This window comes from Colias philodice, chromosome 23, assembly GCF_061535455.1.
Source record: "Colias philodice isolate Cphi_HAF_F1 chromosome 23, ilColPhil1 Martin Lab GWU primary, whole genome shotgun sequence".
Taxonomy (NCBI): Eukaryota; Metazoa; Arthropoda; class Insecta; order Lepidoptera; family Pieridae; genus Colias; species Colias philodice.
In genome coordinates this window covers 8123263-8147063 of record NC_143108.1, presented here as the reverse complement: position 1 = coordinate 8147063, position 23801 = coordinate 8123263, and the positions used below count along the sequence as shown (strand labels likewise).

General features: G+C 34.2%; 1 protein-coding gene and 1 long non-coding RNA gene across 2 annotated transcripts in view; one reads left to right on the top strand and one right to left on the bottom strand.

Annotated features, from left to right (window-relative positions):
- Window positions 1-23555, bottom strand: part of LOC149478172 (protein Skeletor, isoforms B/C) — a 38020-nt gene extending 14465 nt beyond the window's left edge. Inside the window, exons 1-9 of the mRNA XM_089709872.1 lie at window positions 23000-23555; window positions 13336-13567; window positions 12092-12203; window positions 10608-10826; window positions 9672-9872; window positions 7776-7868; window positions 5576-5706; window positions 3713-3825; window positions 3165-3373 (exon numbers count right to left, since the gene is read on the bottom strand). Of these exons, the coding sequence (XP_089565998.1) occupies window positions 3165-3373; window positions 3713-3825; window positions 5576-5706; window positions 7776-7868; window positions 9672-9872; window positions 10608-10826; window positions 12092-12203; window positions 13336-13567; window positions 23000-23066 (1377 nt within the window). The 5' untranslated portion in view covers window positions 23067-23555. The remainder of the gene's footprint in view (window positions 1-3164; window positions 3374-3712; window positions 3826-5575; window positions 5707-7775; window positions 7869-9671; window positions 9873-10607; window positions 10827-12091; window positions 12204-13335; window positions 13568-22999) is intronic.
- On the top strand, window positions 9150-9779 carry LOC149478173 (uncharacterized). The gene is made up of 3 exons (XR_016317495.1): window positions 9150-9353; window positions 9386-9540; window positions 9574-9779. It is a non-coding gene; the product is annotated as an uncharacterized LOC149478173 (long non-coding RNA).
- Window positions 23556-23801: the final 246 nt, after the last annotated feature.

Here is a 23801-nt window from a genome sequence, read left to right as displayed (position 1 = left end):
CGAAACCTTCACTGAGAGGGTATGACGTCTCACAGCTGATCGCAAACGGCATATTGTACTATCCCGTGAGACCGAAACCCTCACTGAGAGGGAATTACGTCTCACTACTGATCACGACAGTCATATTTTATCTCGAGAATCTGAAACTTTACTCAATATGAAGACCGTTTGACAAATGATAGGGTGCATCATAATATTATTCGATCTCTTGAAGATGAACATGAGTATAAGCAATGACTAGAGTAGGGACGCGAATATTACAATTATATGAGACAAGAACGATTAATAAGTTTGTTTAATGAAAGATTAAGAATTGAAACTATTCGGTCTCTGGAAACGGACGAATAGCGAGAGGGCCGTCTTACTGCAGACAGATTTCGTCATAGTCTTAATGACTTGAGGTAAACAATCTACGAATTCGGTGGTGTGGTCTGACAATTATAAAAGTGGGTTTGCTTATAACCTCACAATTGATTACAGATCATCTTCTGTAAAGGCGTAGTATGTTCTTTTTGTAATGCTTTAAAGTGTAGTAAGGAGTCGGTTTTCATTTGAAGATACACCGGAACCTTTGAAATCACTACTTTTAGAGGAACATACTGTGCAATGTAAACTGTTATTAGACAATATTCGCTCTTATAGTAGCGCGTTTCAAATGATCCTTTGGTGCTCAATAATTATCAGAAGGTCCGTTCATGCTTACTTTTAAGATACAAGGTCAAGTTTACCATTTGATAGGATCCCTTTTGCCTGTAGGCCAACCTAAGTTTGTTTAAATACCTATATTTTGTATTCGACTACAACGAATAGTGGAATACAAGAAATCAATATTTCTCAAATTTAAAACTGAACTCATTTCACAATTTTATAACAGGTTAATTCGTATGTATGCAGTTTTAAATCGACATTAGAAGCTTTTCCTCAAGATGGTGATATCGGCACTCAGGAACTCCCTGGACGTGTTATAACGCCCAGGCCACAGTATTACAAATTTTTCCTAAAATAGAGCAACGAATGTATTTTCGCATAGCAACGGAGGGGAACTCGCGGGGGGTCAAGTGACGCGTCACGCGGGCCACTTACCACAAACATGCTTAGTTTGTGGTACCGAGCGCGAAAGAAAGTCATCGTGTTTTTAGTAAAGTTACTATGTTAACTAACGTAATTTAATACTTAAGTACATATTCTATAATGGTGTGCTCAAACTGTTAATCTACATTTAATTTAGATTATTATATTTTGATACTAAGTAATGTAGAATTTAAATCACATTCATTCATGTTTTCTTCAGATTTTAAGATTTTCTTATCAAAGTGTTCAATTTTAATGTAAGTAGTTAAATTTTATAAGAGACAATAATTAAGAACATTCAAAAATAAAGTGTCACGTATTTTTTTTAAACGACGAATGACGAAAAACGACCTAATCGCGGACGAAGTCGCGGGCAACAGCTAGTTCCTTATAATTTTGTGTTATTTTATGTCTGTTTTCCTTTTTTTGTATTGTGTATTATTATGTATGTTCTGTTGGTTGCAATAAATCTTCTGTATTATTATTATTATTATGTTTCTCATTTCCATAATACTCGGGTACCACCAGAAGGACAGTACCCGGATCTTTGGAAGGCTTACGTGGGGACACGGATCCAACACGCAGAGGCCCTTTCGAGAATTTTAATGTGTTGTGGGACACCAGCCGCAGCCTGCCCATGACTGCACTATAGAGATACAGCCCTGGGCAGTCCGCGGCCGATGTAGGACTATTGCAGGGTATGGAAATTTAATGATTGGGCTATGGATTGGGATGCTAAATGGACTGGTACTGAGGACTATGGGAAACTATGGCACCTGCCTTTCTACTAAAAGAAAGTAAAAATATGTTGGCAGGTGGTGACTCGCCCTCTCACTGTATGGGCCCCCGAAATAAGTCGCTGCAATAGTGCGACAAGGGGGCAACATATTGTGAGCAGCTAAGGGTGGAGAGGCGTCCCTGGACTTTAAACTACGATCACGCGCTCCCTGAGGGTCCAGCATCACGTGCCCACTCGCCACTTACGCTTCGCATCCACCCTTCGAGCTAAAAGCTCTCGCGACTCCACTCTGGCCGGCCGGTTAAGGCAAGCCAGAGGTGGGGGTCCTGTCCTCGTCAGGCTTCACTCCGACCGGCCGGTGAAGGCGAGCCGGAGATGAAGACAGGGGCCTCCCCCGGGAGCGCTCGGTTCCCGCGGGGTCGCTACTCCCCGACACCCCGCCACAAGGTGTCCTGCGGGTTGACTGATTGCACGGGTGGAATATCTATTGTCACGTAGACAATAGATATTCCAACCGTGGGCGATGGGGTCGTCACATCCCTACGCCCTTATTATTATTATTATTATTTATTAACGTAGGTACTGTCGTTCTGTGCAAGAACACATTTAAAACCGTGTTGTCGTTCTGGGACAGATCACAGAACACGTTTGTAATTTTTTTAATTCTGTATATATTCGTCTCCAAAAGAGACAACAAATAAACATATACCTAACTACTTACTAATAGTAATATAAAATACATAAAATACATAATATACAAGTCAATAACTGCGTTAAAAACAACCGACTTCAAACTTGCAACATTTACAAATACAGACAAAAATGCTCATAAAATAAAAACTACTGGGCCTATCCGAATAAAATTTTTATGGGACCAATTCGACACCATCCCGCATCGAACAAAAAAAGAATCACGTAAATCGGTTCAGAAACCACGGAGTAATCGGTGTACATACATAAAAAAAAAAAACATACCGGCCGAATTGATAACCTCCTCCTTTTTTTTGAAGTCGGTTAACAATTGAAAAAAATAAGACCACAATATAATATTAATGCGCTATAAAAAATCACAGAAAATGAGGGTAGTTTCAAAGAACATAAATGCAAAAATAAAAAATTTGATCACAATATCTCTGTCGAGAGCAGTCGACATTGCACAATACTGACGAAAGCTGCTGCTATTCGTGCGTATTTTTCATACTATAAAAAACGCTTGACCAAAATCTAGCCACCCGGCTAGATGTACCCGGTAGTAAAATGTTGATTTATATATTATTTTTTTTTGATGTGAACTAAGATGGTTAGACAAAATATTACTATTACAAAACTGTTAACATCGTAAACTAAAACTTACCAAAGCTCCAAAATCGAGTTGCACATCATTCCTCGTAGTATCCATGAAGGAATGAGCATTTGCTTCATATCTCGAGTTCAAAGGACCAAACGCCGCTATAACGGACTGAGAACGTGACGTCAGAACTTCCTTGTCTTTCATTGGCTCTTTAGCGGTGAGGGGCCGGCGATATGTGATCGTTGTTACACCGTTCTTCTGTTGCCCGGATACTGAAGATTTGTATTGGAAAGTTAGTAGTGAGGTGGAAGGGATGATGGTGTGAGTGAATGATCAAAATAAAGAATGACCATGAATTCTATCAAGTTACAAGAACTGAATTGTGCATAATGGAATAAGACTCATAACTTTACAGGAGATGTGCCCACTGCTGCTTCCGCCAAATAAGTTGATAAAAACTGGATTCATTGACAAAATGAAAAAGACAAATTAGTTACTCGAGTAAATTATATTGATCTTAGTTAAAATTAGATATCATAGAACAGTAGCAAGAAATTTCTAAGCCATTATCAAAATAATTAGAACCAAGATAATATAATATAAATGTTTACCTAAAGTGACGTCATTACTACCCCCGAGTCTAGCGTCAGGACAGACACCTCTTTCACCATCACATTGCGCTAAATGTGTTATTGTGTAGTCTGCTACTCGGGGCTGGTTTGATCTGGAATTAAATTGTTAAAATTATAGTAAGCTTGTGTTATTAGAAGCAGAATTTTTTCAACATCGCTCGTTTAATTTGTTAATAATGTATAGTTTGATGTGAAAATATTAGGAGTAACTTATTATGATATCGAAATTGTTAATTTTTGTTATATGTAGAAAAAAAGGCAGTTAAATTATAAAACTTACCAGATTCCACAAGGAACTATATTATTGAAACGAACCAATAGTTTATCCAAAATATAGACCGGGAGATACTGACACAAAATTTCGAGTCATTTGTAACAGGATGGCGGTTCTACAGGGGTCCTAGTACGCAATGACAAAAAGAAAAACGATGGTGTGAACACTGGTACCGGCGGCTTAGTCGCGTGGGCGTTAGTCGAACTCGTCGTAAAAATAGCGAAAGTCAAACGATTTGTAACTCAAAAATTTTAGAATTTACCGATAGCCCATAAAAAAGAAGTAGGCGGTAGTGCCATGCCATACTTTTCCGGTGTGACTTACAGCCCACCATACCGACGCAAATGTGTTGATTTAAAAAAAAACAATTCAACCATTTGTACCGGGCTAACTTTTGCACAGGTAACCATCGTCGTGTAGCCATTTACGAAAATCACCATACCATACTTTACGGACGATTCCAAATGGTCGCCATACCGCCGAAAATCTGCAAAAATTTTTTGTTTTCGCCAAACTTTTTGTACCAGTATTGCATTTGGATTTTTGGAGAGTATTTGATAAAATGTGACCATTATTATATTTGCCATACTTCTAGTAGAGGAAAAAAGTGCTGCCATACTTCATAAATAAATTTATTATTAATTTATAGAAGTGAAGATTTCTACCACCTAGATCTTTGAAATTTTGTATTTATATTTGTTGAACCTCAAACTTATAGGAAAGATTAATGCCATACTGTTACAAATCGTTCCAAATGCGAATAAAATCATACAATAAAAAAAAATCTTATACACATTCGCCACCTCCCACAGGTATGGCATTATCATACTTCTATTTATAATCATTCAGGAGTTGTTGAAAAAAAAATTTAGGGTGTTACAAATGGTTCGGCGAAAAAAAAAATTTGCAGATTTTCGGCGGTATGGCGACCATTTGGAATCGTCCGAAAAGTATGGCATGGCGATTTTCGTAAATGGCTGCACGACGATGGTTACCTGTGCAATAGTTAGCCTGGTACAAATGGTTGAATTGTTTTTTTTAAATCAACACATTCGCGTCGGTATGGCGGGCTGTAAGTCACACCGGAAAAGTATGGCATGACACTACCGCCTACTTCTTTTTTATGGGCTATCGGTAAATTCTAAAATTTTTGTGTTACAAATCGTTTGACTTCGCTATTTTTCCAACGAGTTCGACTAACGCCCACGCGACTAAGCCGCCGGTACCAGCGTTCACACCATCGTTTTTATTTTTGTCATTGCGTACTAAGACCCCTGTAGAACCGCCATCCTGTTACAAATGACTCGAAATTTTGTGTCAGTATCTCCCGGTCATAGTCGAAATCAATAATTAAAAGATTATGAAAAAAATATGTAGTTAACTTATGATAAAAAAATATGCAAAAATTCTTTCGACGAGAAATAATCGAAGCAATACTTATGGTATAGCTTAAAAAAAACATTTATGTATCTCTGACAAAAAAACTGTTACTACTTTTTAAACAAGTCTCAAACTGTCCTAACAATCAGCTGCTACAATATGATAACACTCCAATAAAATATACTTACTTAGTATCCCAATACGCGACTACCACATCAGCACCCAACATGGCCGCTCTCCCCTCAGCACCAGATATACCGAAGGCCATGTACTGTTCTTTGCGCAGACGAGCAGACAAACTTATTTGGACTTGCTCTCCCTGGAAAAGCAAGGAAATAATTAGCTTTTCTTAAAGTGATTTTAAAACCTTGGTTCTTTACGTATAAAACGAACTAGACTCACAATCATGCTTAAAATATCCGAAGTAAAACTCTGCCTACGTGTTACGCGCGTATTAGGTAGGCAGAGTTTCTGTAATGAGCGATACAATCTACTTTGAATGTTACCACGACGAAATAAGGTGTTAATTTCAATGTACGTGTCATACAACGCCGTAAATTTTTTGGAAGACTTTTGTGAGTCTAGTTATTTCGTGGAACAGGTTCAAAATAATGAAGGAATAGTAACTTAGCTTCTAGCAAGATATTGAAACTTCACCTACTTGTCGGTTAAAAGAAAATCGGTCAGTAAAATAAATGAAATGAAAATTATTCGTCAGAATTGTAATGTGAATTGCATCAAGCCTTTGATATTGTACTAATTAAGGTTGTTAATTTCCGAGAAATTTACTTTCTGCGATGTGAAATATGGATGTTATTAATTTCAAAACATAAAAATGATAGTACATTTTTATAAATTGCTTTTCATAGAATCTTATAATATTGAATATTTCTTATAGTATAAATATGATTGGAGAATAACAATTTTTGTAAATTTTATTATAGGTAGACAGGGGAAAAACAAAATTTAAAATTTTCATTTAAAAACAAAATGGTGGGTCATTTTTCACATTATGTTAAATTTTTACAATTACCTTCATTTAACTCTGCATACCACTCGCTTGTAAATGAAATGAATAATTTTAATTTATGCATAACAAGAACACATTAAAAAACAAAACAGTTATAAAACAATTAAACATCATCTAGGTATATTTTTAAAATCTCGAGATTGTAGCGAAAACTGCAGAGGAATTTCTCCACTCCATCTTTATTTGGGCGCGATATCAAAATTGATTCAACAATATTTATTAAAAAACACATTCTTAAAAAAATACTCATAACATAATATTATAGACCGAATAAGTAATTTTTGAATTTGATTATTGACTGGATATAAAATAATGCAACATACATAATATAAATATAATTGTTATAATATGTACCTACAGCTATTCCAACGACTATTCCAATCACGAGCTGTTCCAACGACTAAAAAAATGTGTGCTTGTACTAGTGTACACACGTAAGAAGTGAAACTTCTTTATGACCTTATTTTTCAAAAAATAATTTACTATATGCAAACAGAAATACGTCGAATCACGCGTGGTAGGGATAAGAAAAAGATGGCGCGTAACGGAAAAATGTCACGCGTAACGAATAAATGTTACACTAAATTATTTTCCAATCCCGATAAAGAAGTTTTACTTCAAAAAACGCTACGAATTCAAACCATCCATCGTCATTGGGAGCTGTTACAAACAATTTCAACATAATACCCAAATCCTGACAAGCAAGCAACACATGATAGAACCTCGATAAATCTCACGAACTCGCCCCGTGAGTTAAGGCAATTTACAATTTATTAGCATCCCGCCTCGCTCGCGTCCGTTAAACGCCCATATTTCATAATTTAATTTGCATAAACGCGAGGGCGGATTTCATAACATTCTATTAATGTACAAAGTGGATAAATTTAACTACCAATACGAGTACTGAATGTTCAGAACTTTATACGCGAATAAATTGAAAGAACAAGGATTTATTTTAGTCTGCGTATTATAAGTTAATCATTACGTGGGTGATGGGTTTAACAGTTGCTTTATTTTTACTTCAAGAATAATTTACGCTCTGTGATTCTTTGATCAGATTTTTAGTTAACATTCTTAAAATTATTTTAGGTAATTTGAAGAATATTGAGTAAAGATTAACATCATCAAGATCAGAAAAATTAACATTCGACCACGTCTTCGCTTATTTTCAGCTCATTATTTTTAATCGACCGTGACGTTCTAAAACGACGGAAGGCTCTTAATTCGTAGCGTATGTTTTCCGTAGAAATCTCTTAAGTAAAATATTTTATTAACCTTACCATGGTCCTCTAAAATTAAACAGTTCTAAATTAAACAACACGATTATTAGATAAATTTATGTACATAACAATATTTACCTGTATTTCCCAGCGGATTTGCAGCCTTTTGTCTAGAATTTCCTTACAATTGTTAGATGCACTGTATGGCGTCTGAGATGTTGTAGAACTAGTCTGTAATAGCGGGTGTGGTTAGAAATAGAATGTACTTAGATTGTATTAAACGTTCTTGATAACATTGAATCTTTTTCTTTCTTTCCGCCTGCGGCTTCGCCCGCTTTGTCTAAAACCTAAATTATATACTAAAACCTTCCACGTTAATCACTCTTTCTATTAAAAAAAACCGCATCAAAATCCATTGCTAGGCAATTTTAAGATTTCAGCATATGTTATGTTTTATAATATGCAGGTAGTGGTGATAAATATAATGAAATGAATAATGTTCAACGTTTCCATTCAGTTAGCGTAAGCTACTATTAAGTATTCTGTGATTCCGTCTTTCCCCAAAAAGGCAATAATTATGATAATATGCTACGCTATACAACAGTCCCAGTTTTCCAATAAAATCGCGAAATATTATAATATCTGGCAGCTCCATAAAACTAAATATTAAACAATAAATAGTAAATATTATTACGTCTACACAATAATTATTATATCTATTGTTTTACCCAGTTAAACCTTGTTTTTTAAGTTATAAGTATTTTCTGTATCTAATGTACTGTATCATTTTTTTGGGAATAAATGTGTTTCTATTCTATTCTATTAGAGATTCTATTAGATTCTATTTCTAAAAGACCAAAAAATATTTAAAAAATAATTTAAATAGCTCTCCCACTTACCGGATTGTACCACCAAGCAGGCTGTTAACAAGTTAATAATCCAAGGCAAGCGAAAGAAACACACATAAACACATAACATTTTATTAAATATGTAATATTCAGTCTTATTTAAAAAATCACCATAAATCTATGGCATGATATAATGAAAATAAAAACATGAAAATGATAAAAAAATTGTTAACACACAATAAAAAAATTATATAATTATTTATTAATTAAACCAATCAACGAACGGAAATTGTATTTTTGTTATTTTCGGTTTGTTACGCCGCTTTGGCGATGTTTTTTTAACCTGAAAAATAAATATCATAAATATTCCAATAGGTGGCGCTGTAATAAAACTAAAAACATTAAAACGTCCTTTGAAAGCTAAGCATGAAAGTAAATGATAAAATTAGCTTATAAGTGATCAGTAATTATTGATTGCGCGTCAAATTTTGAATAGATTTAGGTACAAATATTTACGGTCAACATTAAAAAATAATTCTTTCAGAGAACAATAAAGTTTGTAAATCCATTCAAAGGAAGTCGTATAATCATTATTATAATATTCTTAAAAATATAAGAAATTGAAAATCACCCTTTCACCATTTCCAATCCCATTTTATCAGAGCCCACCACCTTGTTTATTAAAAGTTATGTTAAAGTAATGCATATGAATATAAAGTTAAGTTTATCACAAGTCGGGTTTCGTACCAGTTAAGCTAAACTTACAAGTGAGGATTATCAAAAGTTAGATTTGTTACGAAGTAGGTTTAACCCAAGCCATTATTCCTAAAAGTCCGATTTATCACAAGGCATTATTCCTGCAAGTCAGGTTTATCACAAGGCATTATTCATGCAAGTCAGGTTTACCACAAGGCATAACTACTACAATTCAGCTTTATCAGAAGTCATTCCTACAAATTGGGTTTATCACAAATTATTATGTATATCCAAAAACAGGCTATACACATATCATTAGTCCTACAATTCAAGTTAATCACAAATGGTTATTCCTACAAGTCAATTTTATCACAAGTCAATTATTCCTACAGGTAAAGTTTATCACAAGGCATTATTACTACCAGTCAGGTTTACCACAAGGCATTATTACTACAAGTCAGGTTCCCAACTTAATTCTAATAAAACTCACAGTGATCTTCGTCTGCCCCAACGCTGGAGGCACATCCAGATCCTTCGGTATATAAACATGCCCAAAGTTGTGTCTATACTCCACACACCAGACTGCTAGCCAGTCTATGTCGTAGGCGGTTAATTTGCCCGGAAGTTGGATTTCTATGTCTTCGCCCTGGTAGCCCCGGAGCGGGTTGAGGGAACCCATTTCGTTGGGTACCTTTGAGTAAATAATTATATGTATGTGTGAATTCTACCGTAGGTTGTGTGTTTAAAGACATAAGAGTTACGTATGTGAATTGTTACGTTGGTCATGAGGTAAAGATTTTCGTAATGATTCAGTTTTCTGTGTTCTTCTAGACTGACAAACTTATAAGGATCTGCCCATAATTGAGCCTAGAATAAATCTGTAGAATGACGCATAAACTACTATAAACATGATATATCTACCAAAACATTTTTTTTCCTTTCTACCTTCAGTTTATTTACCGCAGCTGGGTAATTTTAATCTTCATAATGTTCGTATGTTATGGAAGGCGGCGAGGAGAAAGCAGTAAAAAACAATATTTCACTTGATATTACCTATGCTATACATTTTATTATGTAAATTGAATTGCTCGTTTAGTCAATAAACTCTCACATTTTCCCTACTACACGATTATTGTAGAGAATGGCATATGATAATAAAAATGTGCTTTTCTTTATAAAAAAAAGCATAGGTATTATTTCACCATAAATAATTAAATCTAAGAAAGTAGAACAGTGAAGGTAGATGTTATGTGATTCAGTTCAGAATTTGAAAATTAAATCAAGTCTAAACAATTAATAAAATACGATCTTATCGCTAACGAAATCTCATCCCAACACAAAAAAAATCTCAATATTTAACGAGTAAGTGTTGAGTAGGTAACTTCACGTAAAAGATATTTGAAAAAAACTGTAAAAATCAACATACCTTAGTTCCAAACGGGCTCGGTTCACTCCCGTTCCCGACCCAGAAGTACGCATCGGGCCCTGCACCATCATAGTGCAAGTTCGGTATATAGAACGTCTTAGCGTCCAACACGCTAATGTTGCCAGAGCGCAGGCCGTGCGCGAGCCGCTTGAACTCTGGCAACACTCGCGGCCGGGGGGGATCGAGCCCGGGAGGAATGAATACGTCGCCGAAGTTTACCTGGAAGGGAAGTTATTTTGGAATTTTCTTTGATAATAATTATTAAGCTATAATGGCTTGGAGCGCAGACCGATACAAGAAATTCCGTTAAGGAAATAAACTTAACACCCCCTAGGCCCCTACTCCGTCCGGCACAGTGCAAAAAATACATAATATGTAGTAGCTAAACGGTAGCAGCGGTGCGGCGCGGCGTTTAAAGATACTATGCAATCAATTACATATACAAAAAGCTGACATGCCTTCGAAGTGTCAGAATTGGAAGGAATTTAAATGTGACTAACCGGAAGTAACTTTCAAAATATAAACAAAGAATCATCAAAATCGGTTAATCCAGTCGAAAGTTCCGAAAAATAAAACGAACCACCTTTGATGGAGCAGGTTGAAAATTAATCCCGCATGACTTGATAAAAATAGATAAAAAATCAGGTTATTTATTTATAGTATATAAATCATTAGACAATGATTTATAAAATTAATTCTGTCTATTTCTATAATACATATTATAAAACTGCTGCTTTATAATCAACCAAAAATATTCAAATTATTTACTCTCACTTGCTCGACTACTATAAAGATTAAAACAGTGTATAAACAAGCACCTAATATACAATAATAATTAATGATAGCAATTTCTTGAATAATTTATAACCTGTGACGTTCAGCGTATTAAAAAGTTAAATCGGCAAATGTCACATTTTGGCGGGAACCGTAGCGTGCGCGCGCCAACCCGCCTCTAATCGATATTTGGGTTTGAGTCTGACATCAATTTTATTGTCTGATCCTCGTTCATTATTTGTACGTATACTTTATTATGATATAATTGTGTTGATATCATAGTTTGGTTGAAATAATTTCATTCATTCGATTCGAAAATTTTTCGAAATTATGTTTTAATAATATGTAAATTATTTGGTATGTAATTAAAATAAAATAAGCCCGACATACAATAATATGTTAATTTCGCAAAAAAATGAGAAGGGAATTTGAATTAAATGGCTTAGAAGTTAGATCACAACTGCAGAAATAAAGAGAAGGAATGACTTGTTATTTCTGGATACGAAAATGTATCCAAGTTTACACGTATTATTTTACGTATTGAAAAGATCGCCCTGTAGAAATCTCAAATGATAAACGCCTCTTTCTTCTGATCAAGAACAATGCAAAAATAACGTTTTTCATAAAACTTTAATATTTCAAACTGTTTCCTGTCGAATCAATAAAATTAAAATTAAAAAACAATCAACAAATAGTCATAATAAACATACCGTAAACCTTCGACACCACACGCTAATCCACTTAATGTCCCTTAGGCGTTTTCCGCCAGGCAACCTTAGTAGAATGTCAGAATTACTGTGTGCCGATAACACGGGTGGATCTCTGGAAATGGAAATATTAAAATTGTATTTGTACGAAGTCACGAATACAAAGTATTATATGAAAAACTTGTAGAATATAGAGTACTAGCTTTCTGCCCGCGGCTTCGCCCGCCTTGTCTAAAACCTAATAAATTATATACCTACCAAAAACCTTCCTCGAGAACCACTCTATCTATTAAAAAAAACCGCATCAAAATCCGTTGCGTAGTTTTAAAGATTTAAGCATACAAAGGGACATAGGGACAGAGAAAGCGACTTTGTTTTATACTATGTAGTGATTTACAATTCTCAGTCTATCTATGCGGATCAAGTAAAATAAAAGCAAAAAACAATTTAAAGAGTCTGTGTGTTCCAATCAATTTCTGAATAGACTGGGAGGATTATGGAAAATCGCTTTTAAAAAGTAACTAACGATTTGTGTAGGTGTTTACAAGAATTACAGGGTTGCTTGTAAAATATAATTTACAATGTCGCGTGCCTTTGCTAGTTTAAATATAAAATATGAACTAATTATTAAAAGCTTTCACGATTCTGTACAAATTATTGAAGGTACAATGTTTGTCCATTTAGATAAATAAATGGTTGATATCAATCATCCTTAATCTGTGGTCATGTCACGATATATTTTTTGTTATTTATGTATACCTAATGTTATGATATAAAGATATATATTCGTTTATTTTTCACTCATTGCCCTGGTCTTTGATTGGCCTGGAAAACGTTGTATTATAAAAAGTTATGTCAACAAAATTATAGAAACGAAAGATTAATTATTTATTCACTAAACCTACTCGGCAGCCGCGATACACGCGACATGCGCTACACAGACCAAAAAGTTTGAGACGATGTAATAAAAGTTTCACTTTAAAAACAAATTAGTTTATAGTATGTTTCAAAAATAAGAAGAAGAATCTACACCTCTACAATTTACATGACGTCATGAAAGTCAAAAGAAAATTATGTCATACTTCAATACATAGGTAACTACCTAGTTACCTACTCATACATTTTTTATTGAACTAGACTTCGTTTATAAGCGCATTTCAATAATCAAGATACAGAAAAACATTAATTTACCACCGGTTCGGACAGCAGTTTCTGTAGAAAACTTCTAGAATCGTATGAACACATACCTGCTAGGATAATCTTCAGGGTAGGGCACCAGGATGCCCTCCGGCGAAGGTTGCGGGGTATCTCCTATCCAGAAATACGCGTCTGGTCCAGTGCCGTCATACGCGAAGCCTCTGATGAAGACCGTGTTCTCATCCACGGCATATACCGTGCCTCTGATGCCGTGAGCGTACTGGGTTAGGCGCCCAATGATCCGGCCGTAGTAGGGTTCTGGTCGACGGCATTCTATTAGAGCTGGTGACAAAGAGAGATTTGTTTAAAGGAATATTTTCGTGTGAATCTTGTGTGGGATGAATGGAAATTTATATGATGTACGACTGTATATGTTTATGAGTATATTTATGAAAATGTAATGTTTTTAATATATGTAGATGACTTTGTGGATAATTTGTACAGAATTTAAAATATAAGGAATTTTGAAACGAATAATGCCGTCATTGGTATACAGTTTAAACTATTTTATTCGAATCCCATATTTAAAATAAGAGCATGTGTGCCGAGCATACGTGTCAGAAGTGAAACTTCTTTTCAAGATTCAAAAATATCAAAATCATCGCCTTACTTCATGACACGACCTTGAAATTTTACTCTCAACGCGCCTAAAGCAGTTTCACATCAAAAAGATTTAATCGATAAATAACCTAAGACAACAATACCATTATAATTATGAAACCCATCTGTCCCGTGCAATTTCACAAGACGCAGTTATCTCATATCATAAGGATATTTGATTGATATCGCACCGGTGTTTTTCCGCAAGGGCGTTTGTAGGGTTGTCACGGCAATAATATTTTGTGTGGGAATAAAAATTAATAGGTATTTAATATTACAATACAGAGTATCTTTTATTATGATAAATGCGACACATATTTAGGTTATTTTTACGTTTTGGTGTATGAACTGCCGAACATTGTTAAGTAAGTATGTACGAAAAAATATCTGCCAATACCTCCAGATCTTGAATTATCTTAATATTCTATTTAAAACCATTTTCTATCTATACTTTAAGTAAATTATTATTGTTAAATTTTATTTTAAATTTCTTAAAAAACGTAAACATCACAACACGTACGATTTTCTTAGCAAAATCACGTTTAAACGCCCAAGCGCCACCCCTAATCCACCCCTTCGTAACACAGTTTAGCCCCGCATCTCGATACACCCCCTACTGCAGATTGGAACAATAATTTTCCTTGCTTTTCTTTAGCTTGGTCTAAACATTCCGCGTCATTGATGAAGGTTAAAGACCTTTTTGGAACTAATACCTAATTCTGCCTAATTCATATTATTATTTTTTATTTTGTAAAAGCAAGTTCGTAAAAGATGCCGATACAAGTGGAAATACCCCTTTTTGTATGGGTAGATTATTTAATACAAAAACAGTGATTCTTATAGTAGTAAAAACTGTGATGATTTGAAGTTATCAGTTAAAGGATAGGTTGATATCGTTTGAAAGCAACTTAGAAGTACCTAGCAGTAAATACTTATTACTTCTATACTATGCCTTAATGACAATGATATCTAAAACGATGCCATGCCACTTAATAGAAACGAATAAATTATACTGTAAGACCAATGTATGAAAGTATGACCATACTATTCTGTCGTATACGTTATTTTATAACCTCAAAACTACTGCAAATGGAATTGCAAACGTATTGGTTCACAAGAAAACAGCTTCTTACAAAGATGTCGTAACGTTGGAGACGTTCTGCATTCGTTACTCACATTTTATATTCGCTATAAATTCCATCACGATCCAATTTATTCGATATTCCTGCTTACACTGTTGTTTCGTTATTGGCTACAAAATTGTGTCATACGTTTTGAAAACATTTTATTTTAACTTGAAAATAGGAAAGCTCTAGCAGAATAATTCTGTGTTTGTGTTTTATGTTTTAACCTTGTAGGGACTTGAATCGATTTTTATACGCACAGATAGAGTAGAGCATAGGCTCTACCCATGTACCATAGGTACCTATAGTATTACATTTCCTGTGGCTATAGTTTACTATTGAAATAAGTAAAAGTCGTAAGTTGATAATTGAGGGCCGAGACAAACGTCAAAACGCAAAGAAATAGAATCGGCTATCAATACTAATTGATATAAGCGTATGATGTTTTGCTAAGGATTTGGTCACCCTACCAACGACAACCACGAACAAAATGTTCATCTTCTTTACTAAAATGTCAAGACCTTATGTCAATAATTAGCGATAGCAGTTTCTATTCTCGTTATTCTATTCTACGACATTGGTCTCGGCATGCTGATAATATCAACGAAAATCTCGAAGAAATGATAAACTATCAATATTATGTTCATCGTTAACTTAGCTGCTTCATTCTTAGAAATTTTATCATAATATACTCGGAAAATGTTTTGAGATTCCTAGAAGAACAATTACCGATTTCTAGGTAGGAAATATTCCTGTCCTAGAATTGCTTTCTGCTTTCTGATATCTTTATTTTCTTCAAACCTGTGATTTTTTCCCCGCTATATAAGACACTATCGTCTACTGGAATGCGAATTATTTAACCCCGTATTCAGTCGAGAACACTCCACGTTGTTTTGCATGTAAGATTCAGGGGTTTCAAATTCTTCGGTTTATCCCGTTTTGCAACTCAATCCGTTGTGACTCGTAAAGAAAAGGCTTTATGTGTTTTTTATTGATCGGGAATATGGTTTGGAGTTACAGTTTATGGTGTGTTAAGGATCAATTTTGATTAGCTTTTTTTTTGAAAGTTTGCTTAATAAGGACAATTTTTATAACTGTGCATCGTGTTTTGACATTGAAAATATTATGTCTCGGTGGTTAATAATAAAGCAACCTATGGGCCCCTTTTTTAATTTTTAGCATAACGTACGATACTGTATGTATCATCTGGTAAATAGAAGTCATTTCTGCAATGCATACCAATTATTGACGTATTTAATATTTATATTTTTACAAGATATTTCTTCGAAAAGAGAGACGTAATAGCTTCCTCGTAAAGTATTCCATTTAACTGCATGCTGGTTCCTTATAAACTCAAAGCTCATTTAAAAGGACTTAAACATGTTCAAGGAAAATTCTTAAAATAAGATGTTTTATTGGCAAAAATGTAAAGCTCAAATCCATACTAATATTATAAATGAGAAAGTTTGTTTGTTTGTCTTTCTTTCACGTCGTAACGGCGCGGTTTAGTGATATGATTTTTGTGTCTGGAAATAGTCAGAGAGGCGGGCGGAAAACTTGTTCTTCTATTCATTTTTAATTCTAGATATTAAACTGACTGCTGCAAATGTCAAACTTGCATGTATGATTCGATGAAGGACATACTTGTAGCCGTTTCATATTCCGATTATTTAATTTATAATAATAATAAACACTTTATTGCACACACATAACAAAATTTCCGATTCCCAGGCCAATGCCTTCAAGTCGCAATATACAGGGTGTCCCACTATTGGTATACTAAGCGCGAAGGAACTTGTAGTTTTGCATACACTGATCACGTAAAAAATACTTTTAAAAAAAATTACGTCCAAAATTTTTTGCTAAATTTTTCCTGAAAATCCATGTTTTCTTCTCTAGCTTCGCGCAGCCGGCATATACCGCTTCTCTAATATGAGCATTTTATCTATGAAAACATAATCTTAAACGATAGCTCACGTGCGGTGGCAAAGTTGGGCGGCTCGCTTGTTATGGGTGTACACATAGAGTTTTAAGAATTCATCTATTTGAAAAAAAAAAATGCGTCTGGAATTTTTTAATTATTTTTTACGTACTCAGCGTATGCAAAACTATAACCTTCTTTGAGCTTAGTATACCAACAGTGGGACACCCTGTATAAACGTTTCAATTTATACAACGTACAAAACGCTCCATTAGTATTCGTCCCTCAAAAGGATAGAATTTATTTCGTTCCAGAAAAGTCACGTACGTCGCGAAATTCTGTTATTACTCAAATAAATGTTCCTTGCCGTTACGTTTAACTTGACAAGGATATATTTTTAAATTGGTTAAGTTTACAACGCCGTATACTTTGTAAGTTATATTGAGTTTTGACCGATGCAAATAAGTGTGTTAGTAACCATTCACTGCCTTGCTTTTTTGTCATTATAATGAGTAGGAATCAAAGCATTACACTGTCATGTGGCCTTCCTGGGTAGTTCAATGTATTAAAAGTACTAACGATCCGTATATACATTTACATTAATAGTAAATATATAAATAAATTCACATGGAAGTGAAATATTATGAAAACTCCAGATACATAATAAAATATAAGTACTTTCATGTAGTACCCTAAACTACATAAAAACAGGCAAATCATTTTACCGAAAGATATATAACACGACGAACTTGTATAATACGACGAGACGACGAGATGTCTGAGACCAAACTTTTGCATTTTATCAGGGCGAACATATCATATATCAAAAAAGTTAATTAAATTATGCTGTTTTAATAATTATTTTCGATTTTCGATATCACAAACCTCCAGGCACGAGCGGACTGTATCAATCAAATTTCATTTAACTTTATGAAAATCGTAAACAATGACGAGTTCATTACTTAAAGTCATAAAATGATGGGAAATTGAATATTCAATGGAAGTATTAAATTGTTCAGTACCAATAAAAGGGTTACAATTTAAAAGGTTGCAATAATTACGATATTATATGTATGAGATCAACAAATGTTTTATAAGAAGCTCCGTTTTGAAAGTTGTTAAAAATATAAAATATCCGTTACATATTATAAGGGACAAGGTCTCACTTCCAAATAGATATTTTTATATCGCATAGCAAACAACAATTACAATCATTTTTATTATGTACTAATTGACCCAAATTTCTTAACACAGAACAACATTACAATGTTTAAATTAATATCTTGTTTCCCAAAATTCATTTCCCCAAATCAGGGTTTCCCATCTTAAATTTTATTCACCCCAAATGCAATATATCTTGTCCCTTCACGCTGTGACTCTATAAAGGAGGCTGTTTTTCTTTTCTAACAATCGTGGAGATTGGAAGGACACGTATTTAAGTGGACGAAGAAAACAAAAAACTATATATTAGTATTTAATACGTTTTTTGTAAGTATTTAAGATTGTTCCTTCCACGTTTAAGCATACGTAATAGCACAGACTAATAATAATATACTACGTATACAAGTAATAGTAAATAGTCGGTATGTTTCACATTTCAATGCGAAATATTTTCTCGAATTTGAAAGGGAGCTTCCTAGTTCTATTTAACACAAATACACATTCATCTATCTAAAACATTTTAATAAAAAATCTGTATTAAGATTATGAAAAAGTTACTTGTCATACTTTCACAGTAGATTCCAAAACTACTGCATCAATATCATCTACCTATCCTGTATTTATTCCACCACTATAATATTATATATACCAACTTTAACAAAATATAATCGCACAAGATAAGAAGCGGTAGTTACCAACTCGCTCCCGGACTATAAAAACAATAAGTAGCAATTACTAGCGCCTGGCGTGCTGCGATTAACAGATTACTGGGTGTCGATCTACTTGCTGGCTAAATATCGCCACATCGTACGTCCAATATGCTGTAGAATGAAAGTCAAAGGATTTGATACTTTTGAAAGGTGCTGTTTTCACTACGATGAAAATGAGTGAACGGATTTGATACTTTCTCGTGTCGTGATATTAACTATGTACTGAATTTTTTGTAAAATTTATAGGCAATTTTCTGCAATGTTATATTGGCATACAATTCACAAATGCAAGGCGATGCGAAAGTGCGTTTGTGTGTTTGTATCTCTTTCACGTCACAATGGAGCGATTTAAAACATCATCGAAACATCTCATTCCTTTGCATTGGCAATTTGCGGTCAAAAAGCTACGTTACAGACTACAGTAGGTTACAGTTATACATGAGTTCAATATTTTATAGCAATGAATTTAAATGTTTATATAATTTAATGAATTTTATTTTAATGTAGTTTGTAGTACAATTTAACTTGAATATGTATTTTTCAATTACGATTTATTTTGTTAATCAAAATATTAATTGCATGTAATTAAATTTTTTAGTGTCCGTTAACAAACCGTGGCAACTTGTAATTAAAACAACACTCAGCTATGTATTGTTATTTTATATCTGTAATCATGTAATGGTGACTGTTTTGTAAGTTGTCCTAAAAAAATTGTACTATACGACGTCATAATTTTTATATATTTAGTTTTTTATTTAACCATATCCCGACTAACCGAAACCTTTCAATGATTTTCCTCTTTATAATATTATGTGCTGTGAAAATTGTCTGTTATACAAATTGTGTTTTGCAAAATTCAATTCCGAGATCTTGAAGCGATACGAGTAGACAAATTCAAAGAGTTTTACAAGTACCTACGCAAGGCGCATGTTCAACTTTATTTGGCCGTTTTATCAGAACTGCCCCAAATCCTACTGTAAGTAAAAGTGTCCTCACTCCTCTACGCAAGTTTAATCTTTATCTGAATATGATTTAGGTCGTAGATTGCAACCATTGTATTGATATTGTTGTAGAAAGAAAAATATCAAATCTGCGAGTCAAATCGAACGAATAATTACAAAAAGCAATTATGTCTATCATGCTTATTATTTGGTAGATTATTTAGTGCAAATAAATGATATTTTTGAAGTGAAAACTTCTTTAGCGGCGTTGGGTATAAAATCTTAAACTCGCGTCAGGACACGTGGCCTGATCGAAAAAGCGTAAGACGGATTTTTTTTTTTTTTAGCCCTTATATTCCATGCGTTAGACGGATACCCTCAGCGGATACCATTCCAAAATATCAAACATGCTGAACGTTAATAATCAAGTTTTCACTTCTGCCGGCACTCCCGGAGTGCAACCCGTCTTTTTTTTTATATGGAAGCGCTCGACCACAGTCACCTGATGGTAACCTAAAATGCGGTCTAAAATGGATCGCGCGAGAAGTTACTCTACACTTGACCCATATTGTTCTGATGAAGAGAATAAATAAAAAATCGAGAAACATTTTTAATTTTTAGAAAACCTTCCATTATACAAAATTATAGCATATTTCTCCAAGCTGCATCGTTAAACTAATCTTTATCTACACAATACTTCTATTGTAGTGTTCCGTTTACAATAGAAAATGGCTCGCTTTCACAGGGTATTACAAAATGTTATCTTATTTCACACGAACAGAAGGATCTGTAACTACGTATCAGTGACCTTGCACTACTATCTAATACTAATATCACATACTTATACGAAGTAATACTATACTACCTAATAAGTAGAGGTAGTACTAATTCTATAATGTTTTTTCCAAAGTTTAAAAGTGGTGAATTCTTTTTGAAGCTTTGATGTGTTTCTATGCGCTTTGTGATTGTGATGATCTGATTTCTTTTCAAAAACTTAAATCGTAGTATTATTTTATGATATTAGAGCACAACTTTTTATGAAGTACAGTTGAAAGTAAGTATAATTATACAGTACTAGCAAACCGGGCGAACTCCGTTTCACCACCAGAGACACCTTTTCTTTGCTTTATACATACCTACCTCACGGAGCCCGAGACCTTTCCAACGAATGCAAAACCGCGGAAATCGGTTTGTCCGTTTTGGAGTTATAGCGTCAGGAAGGAAAACCCGACTTATTTTTATATAGTAGAAAAAAATATTGATCAATAATCATTTTCGTTTGGTGGGACTTGAATGGCTGTTAGCGGAAAACTTCGACTAATGTTGTTTTGGAAAGAAAATTAGGGCTGACCTCAATAAAATATCATAAGAAAGAATAAGCAAGTTTCTCGAGAGATGAGTATGATGAGTATTATTGAGGTTTATTCGACTACGGAAATATCATCTCTTAATATTTCGTAGTAATATCGTATATTTGTAACGAATGTGCAAAAATGTCGTGTGATGAGCATTTTACATTTAAGAGAAGATAATCATCGGTACTGTGAACTCGCTATGGGTTAGCAGTACAACAGATTACTAGATCGAGTAGGAAAATGACACACAATAATAACTAATAAGTTACTGCTTATAAGATGTAGGTAACCTGCAAATCAAAGCCAATTCCGGGGAATTGGCTTTGATTTGCAGATACACATAGTAAAATTTCCAGGAATTAAAAAATTTACGTACATCCAGTCTGCTAGTTAAAATTTCACTTGCCCATACCATCTACGAGACAGACACAACATACCGATGTATATATAAATACCCGCAAAATCTCTATCAAATGAATCAAAATGCAATTTCTCTGAAATCTAGCCTCTCACATTAGTTAAGTTCACTTATAAATAGACTACGGTTAGAGCGAAGCGAGATAATCAATATTGGTAATTAATGTCAAGTGCACATGCTTGCATACCTTGGAATTTGATGACCTCATCTATGTGATATAGGCTTTGTAGTAGCTCTAATTGTGGTTTAGTGGCAAGGAATAAGATTGTCGACGTGAGTTCGGACTTAATTTTCACCTATAGTACTTAATATCTGGTATTTAAGTAGCTTAGTGGTAAGAATTGTCGAATAAATCTGAGTTTGATCATATTTTTCATCTAACTCAAACATTTATTTATTCAAGACTTCTTCTAGAAGCACTTTCGAATCGTCATTATTTTTAACATTCACCACCGATTCGGAAAGCAATATCTATGGAGAAGAACCGGCAAGAAACTCCATATTTGCTCTTTTAAAATCATCTATGTAGAGTAATGTTAAAAGGAGGATATTTTTTAGATGTGTGTTTGTACAAGCTTTCGAAACCTGAATTTTTTTATCACGGATCGACGACGGGTGGCATAGTGGCTACTTTCGCAATATAATATTATTTGCATTAGAGCTGTCTGATAAAAAATATCAGTTTAACTTGTTTATTCGTCCAGTATATCTACGATGTAATATTAAAAAAAAGCTACTAATCATGCGTGTTTTCGAAAGGTTAAAATATCGATAAATATTCCTTATTATGTATTTATGGTTCAAGCGATGATAACTAATATTTTTTTCAATATTATAATACTTAAAATAATAATTATCTTTTCTGCTAAAACCATCAACGCAATCGCATTTACGTATACTCTCTTCATCTGAAATCCATCAATTTCTTTGTACAAATGCTCATAATGCTGAGAACTTAAGCCGTTCAGAAGATATCTTCAAATGATTTAAATTCGAGACACAATACAGATTACCTCATAGCTGTTACAACATAATCGAGTGTCAACGTTTCCACACTTATTTGTTGTTTACTAATTCTTACTTGACTTTTTAACCGACTTATAAAAGGGGCTTCCCAATTTGATTGTATTTTTTACGCGATTAACCCGCCAATTATGATGAGCATAAAAAATATACCTACATAGATGATGTTGTGGTTTGTCCAGTTGTAGGAAGATATTTAAACTTTACCGAAAATATCAGAATGATAAATTTCCAAATCATAATTACAGATAAGTATATGTTATCTACCCAAAAGCATTTTCGCGGTTTAAATCTTTTCTGTGTCCTCATAGATTGCCTACAATTAGATATTATGGCAGTGGCAGACCAATGGCAGTTCAGTAGAAATCTTATTTCACATAGAAAATCGTTACAATAGTATTCAAAATATTATATAAAACAGTGTATGTGTATAGTTTCCCAAACTAATAATGTTGACTTACCGGCACTGAGTATAAGAAGCAGCCCGAAGAGCGGCGACCCGCACGGGGGCGGGACCCGTGGCGTCATTGGCCGGGCGCCGGGGGCTGGCTCGATATATTCCGATATTAAACCTCCTTGCTCTAAACTCCTTGGTCTAGTATTGTTTTTTTTTTATTTGACAGCCTGACAGCTGTTTTGGCGGGACTCTGCAACACGCGCCGCGTTCTAACAAACGCGAAACTTCCGAACCTTTTGCGAAGGTTTATTTGGAAGGCTATTTATCTTTGTGCGATTTGTGCGTTCTCGGTATTTCTGTTTTATTTTTTATTTCACATTATTTTTGTTAATTTGACATCAATTTTGGCGGTAATGTCACTTCGTTGACAGCGCGCAACGCGTTCACCCAGCGCAGTTCTGTTACGCGCACTAACACCGAACTTTCACTTTTAGCTTACATCACAACACAACCATTCACTTTTTATTACATCTTATTTATTCTATCACTATTTATTGTCGACGAAACAGCCTTACTAACTATTATTGTATAATTGATTTGTATAATGGCCTGTAAATAAACTGAGAATAGTATATATTTAATTAAAAGCGTTATTTAAACATGTTTAACCTTGGAAGACGGATCATAGTAGGTCATCAGTTGTTTGTCTACTGCTGGCTTAGAACGGCTAACCACAATGCGATATGTTACCTAATACATACATCAACCAAAACTTTGAATATATAGCCTTCTCCTTAATAATAGTATCTATCCATGCCACAATTAGGTAGTTTCGATGTAGATTATCATTTTTAATTGGAAAAGTG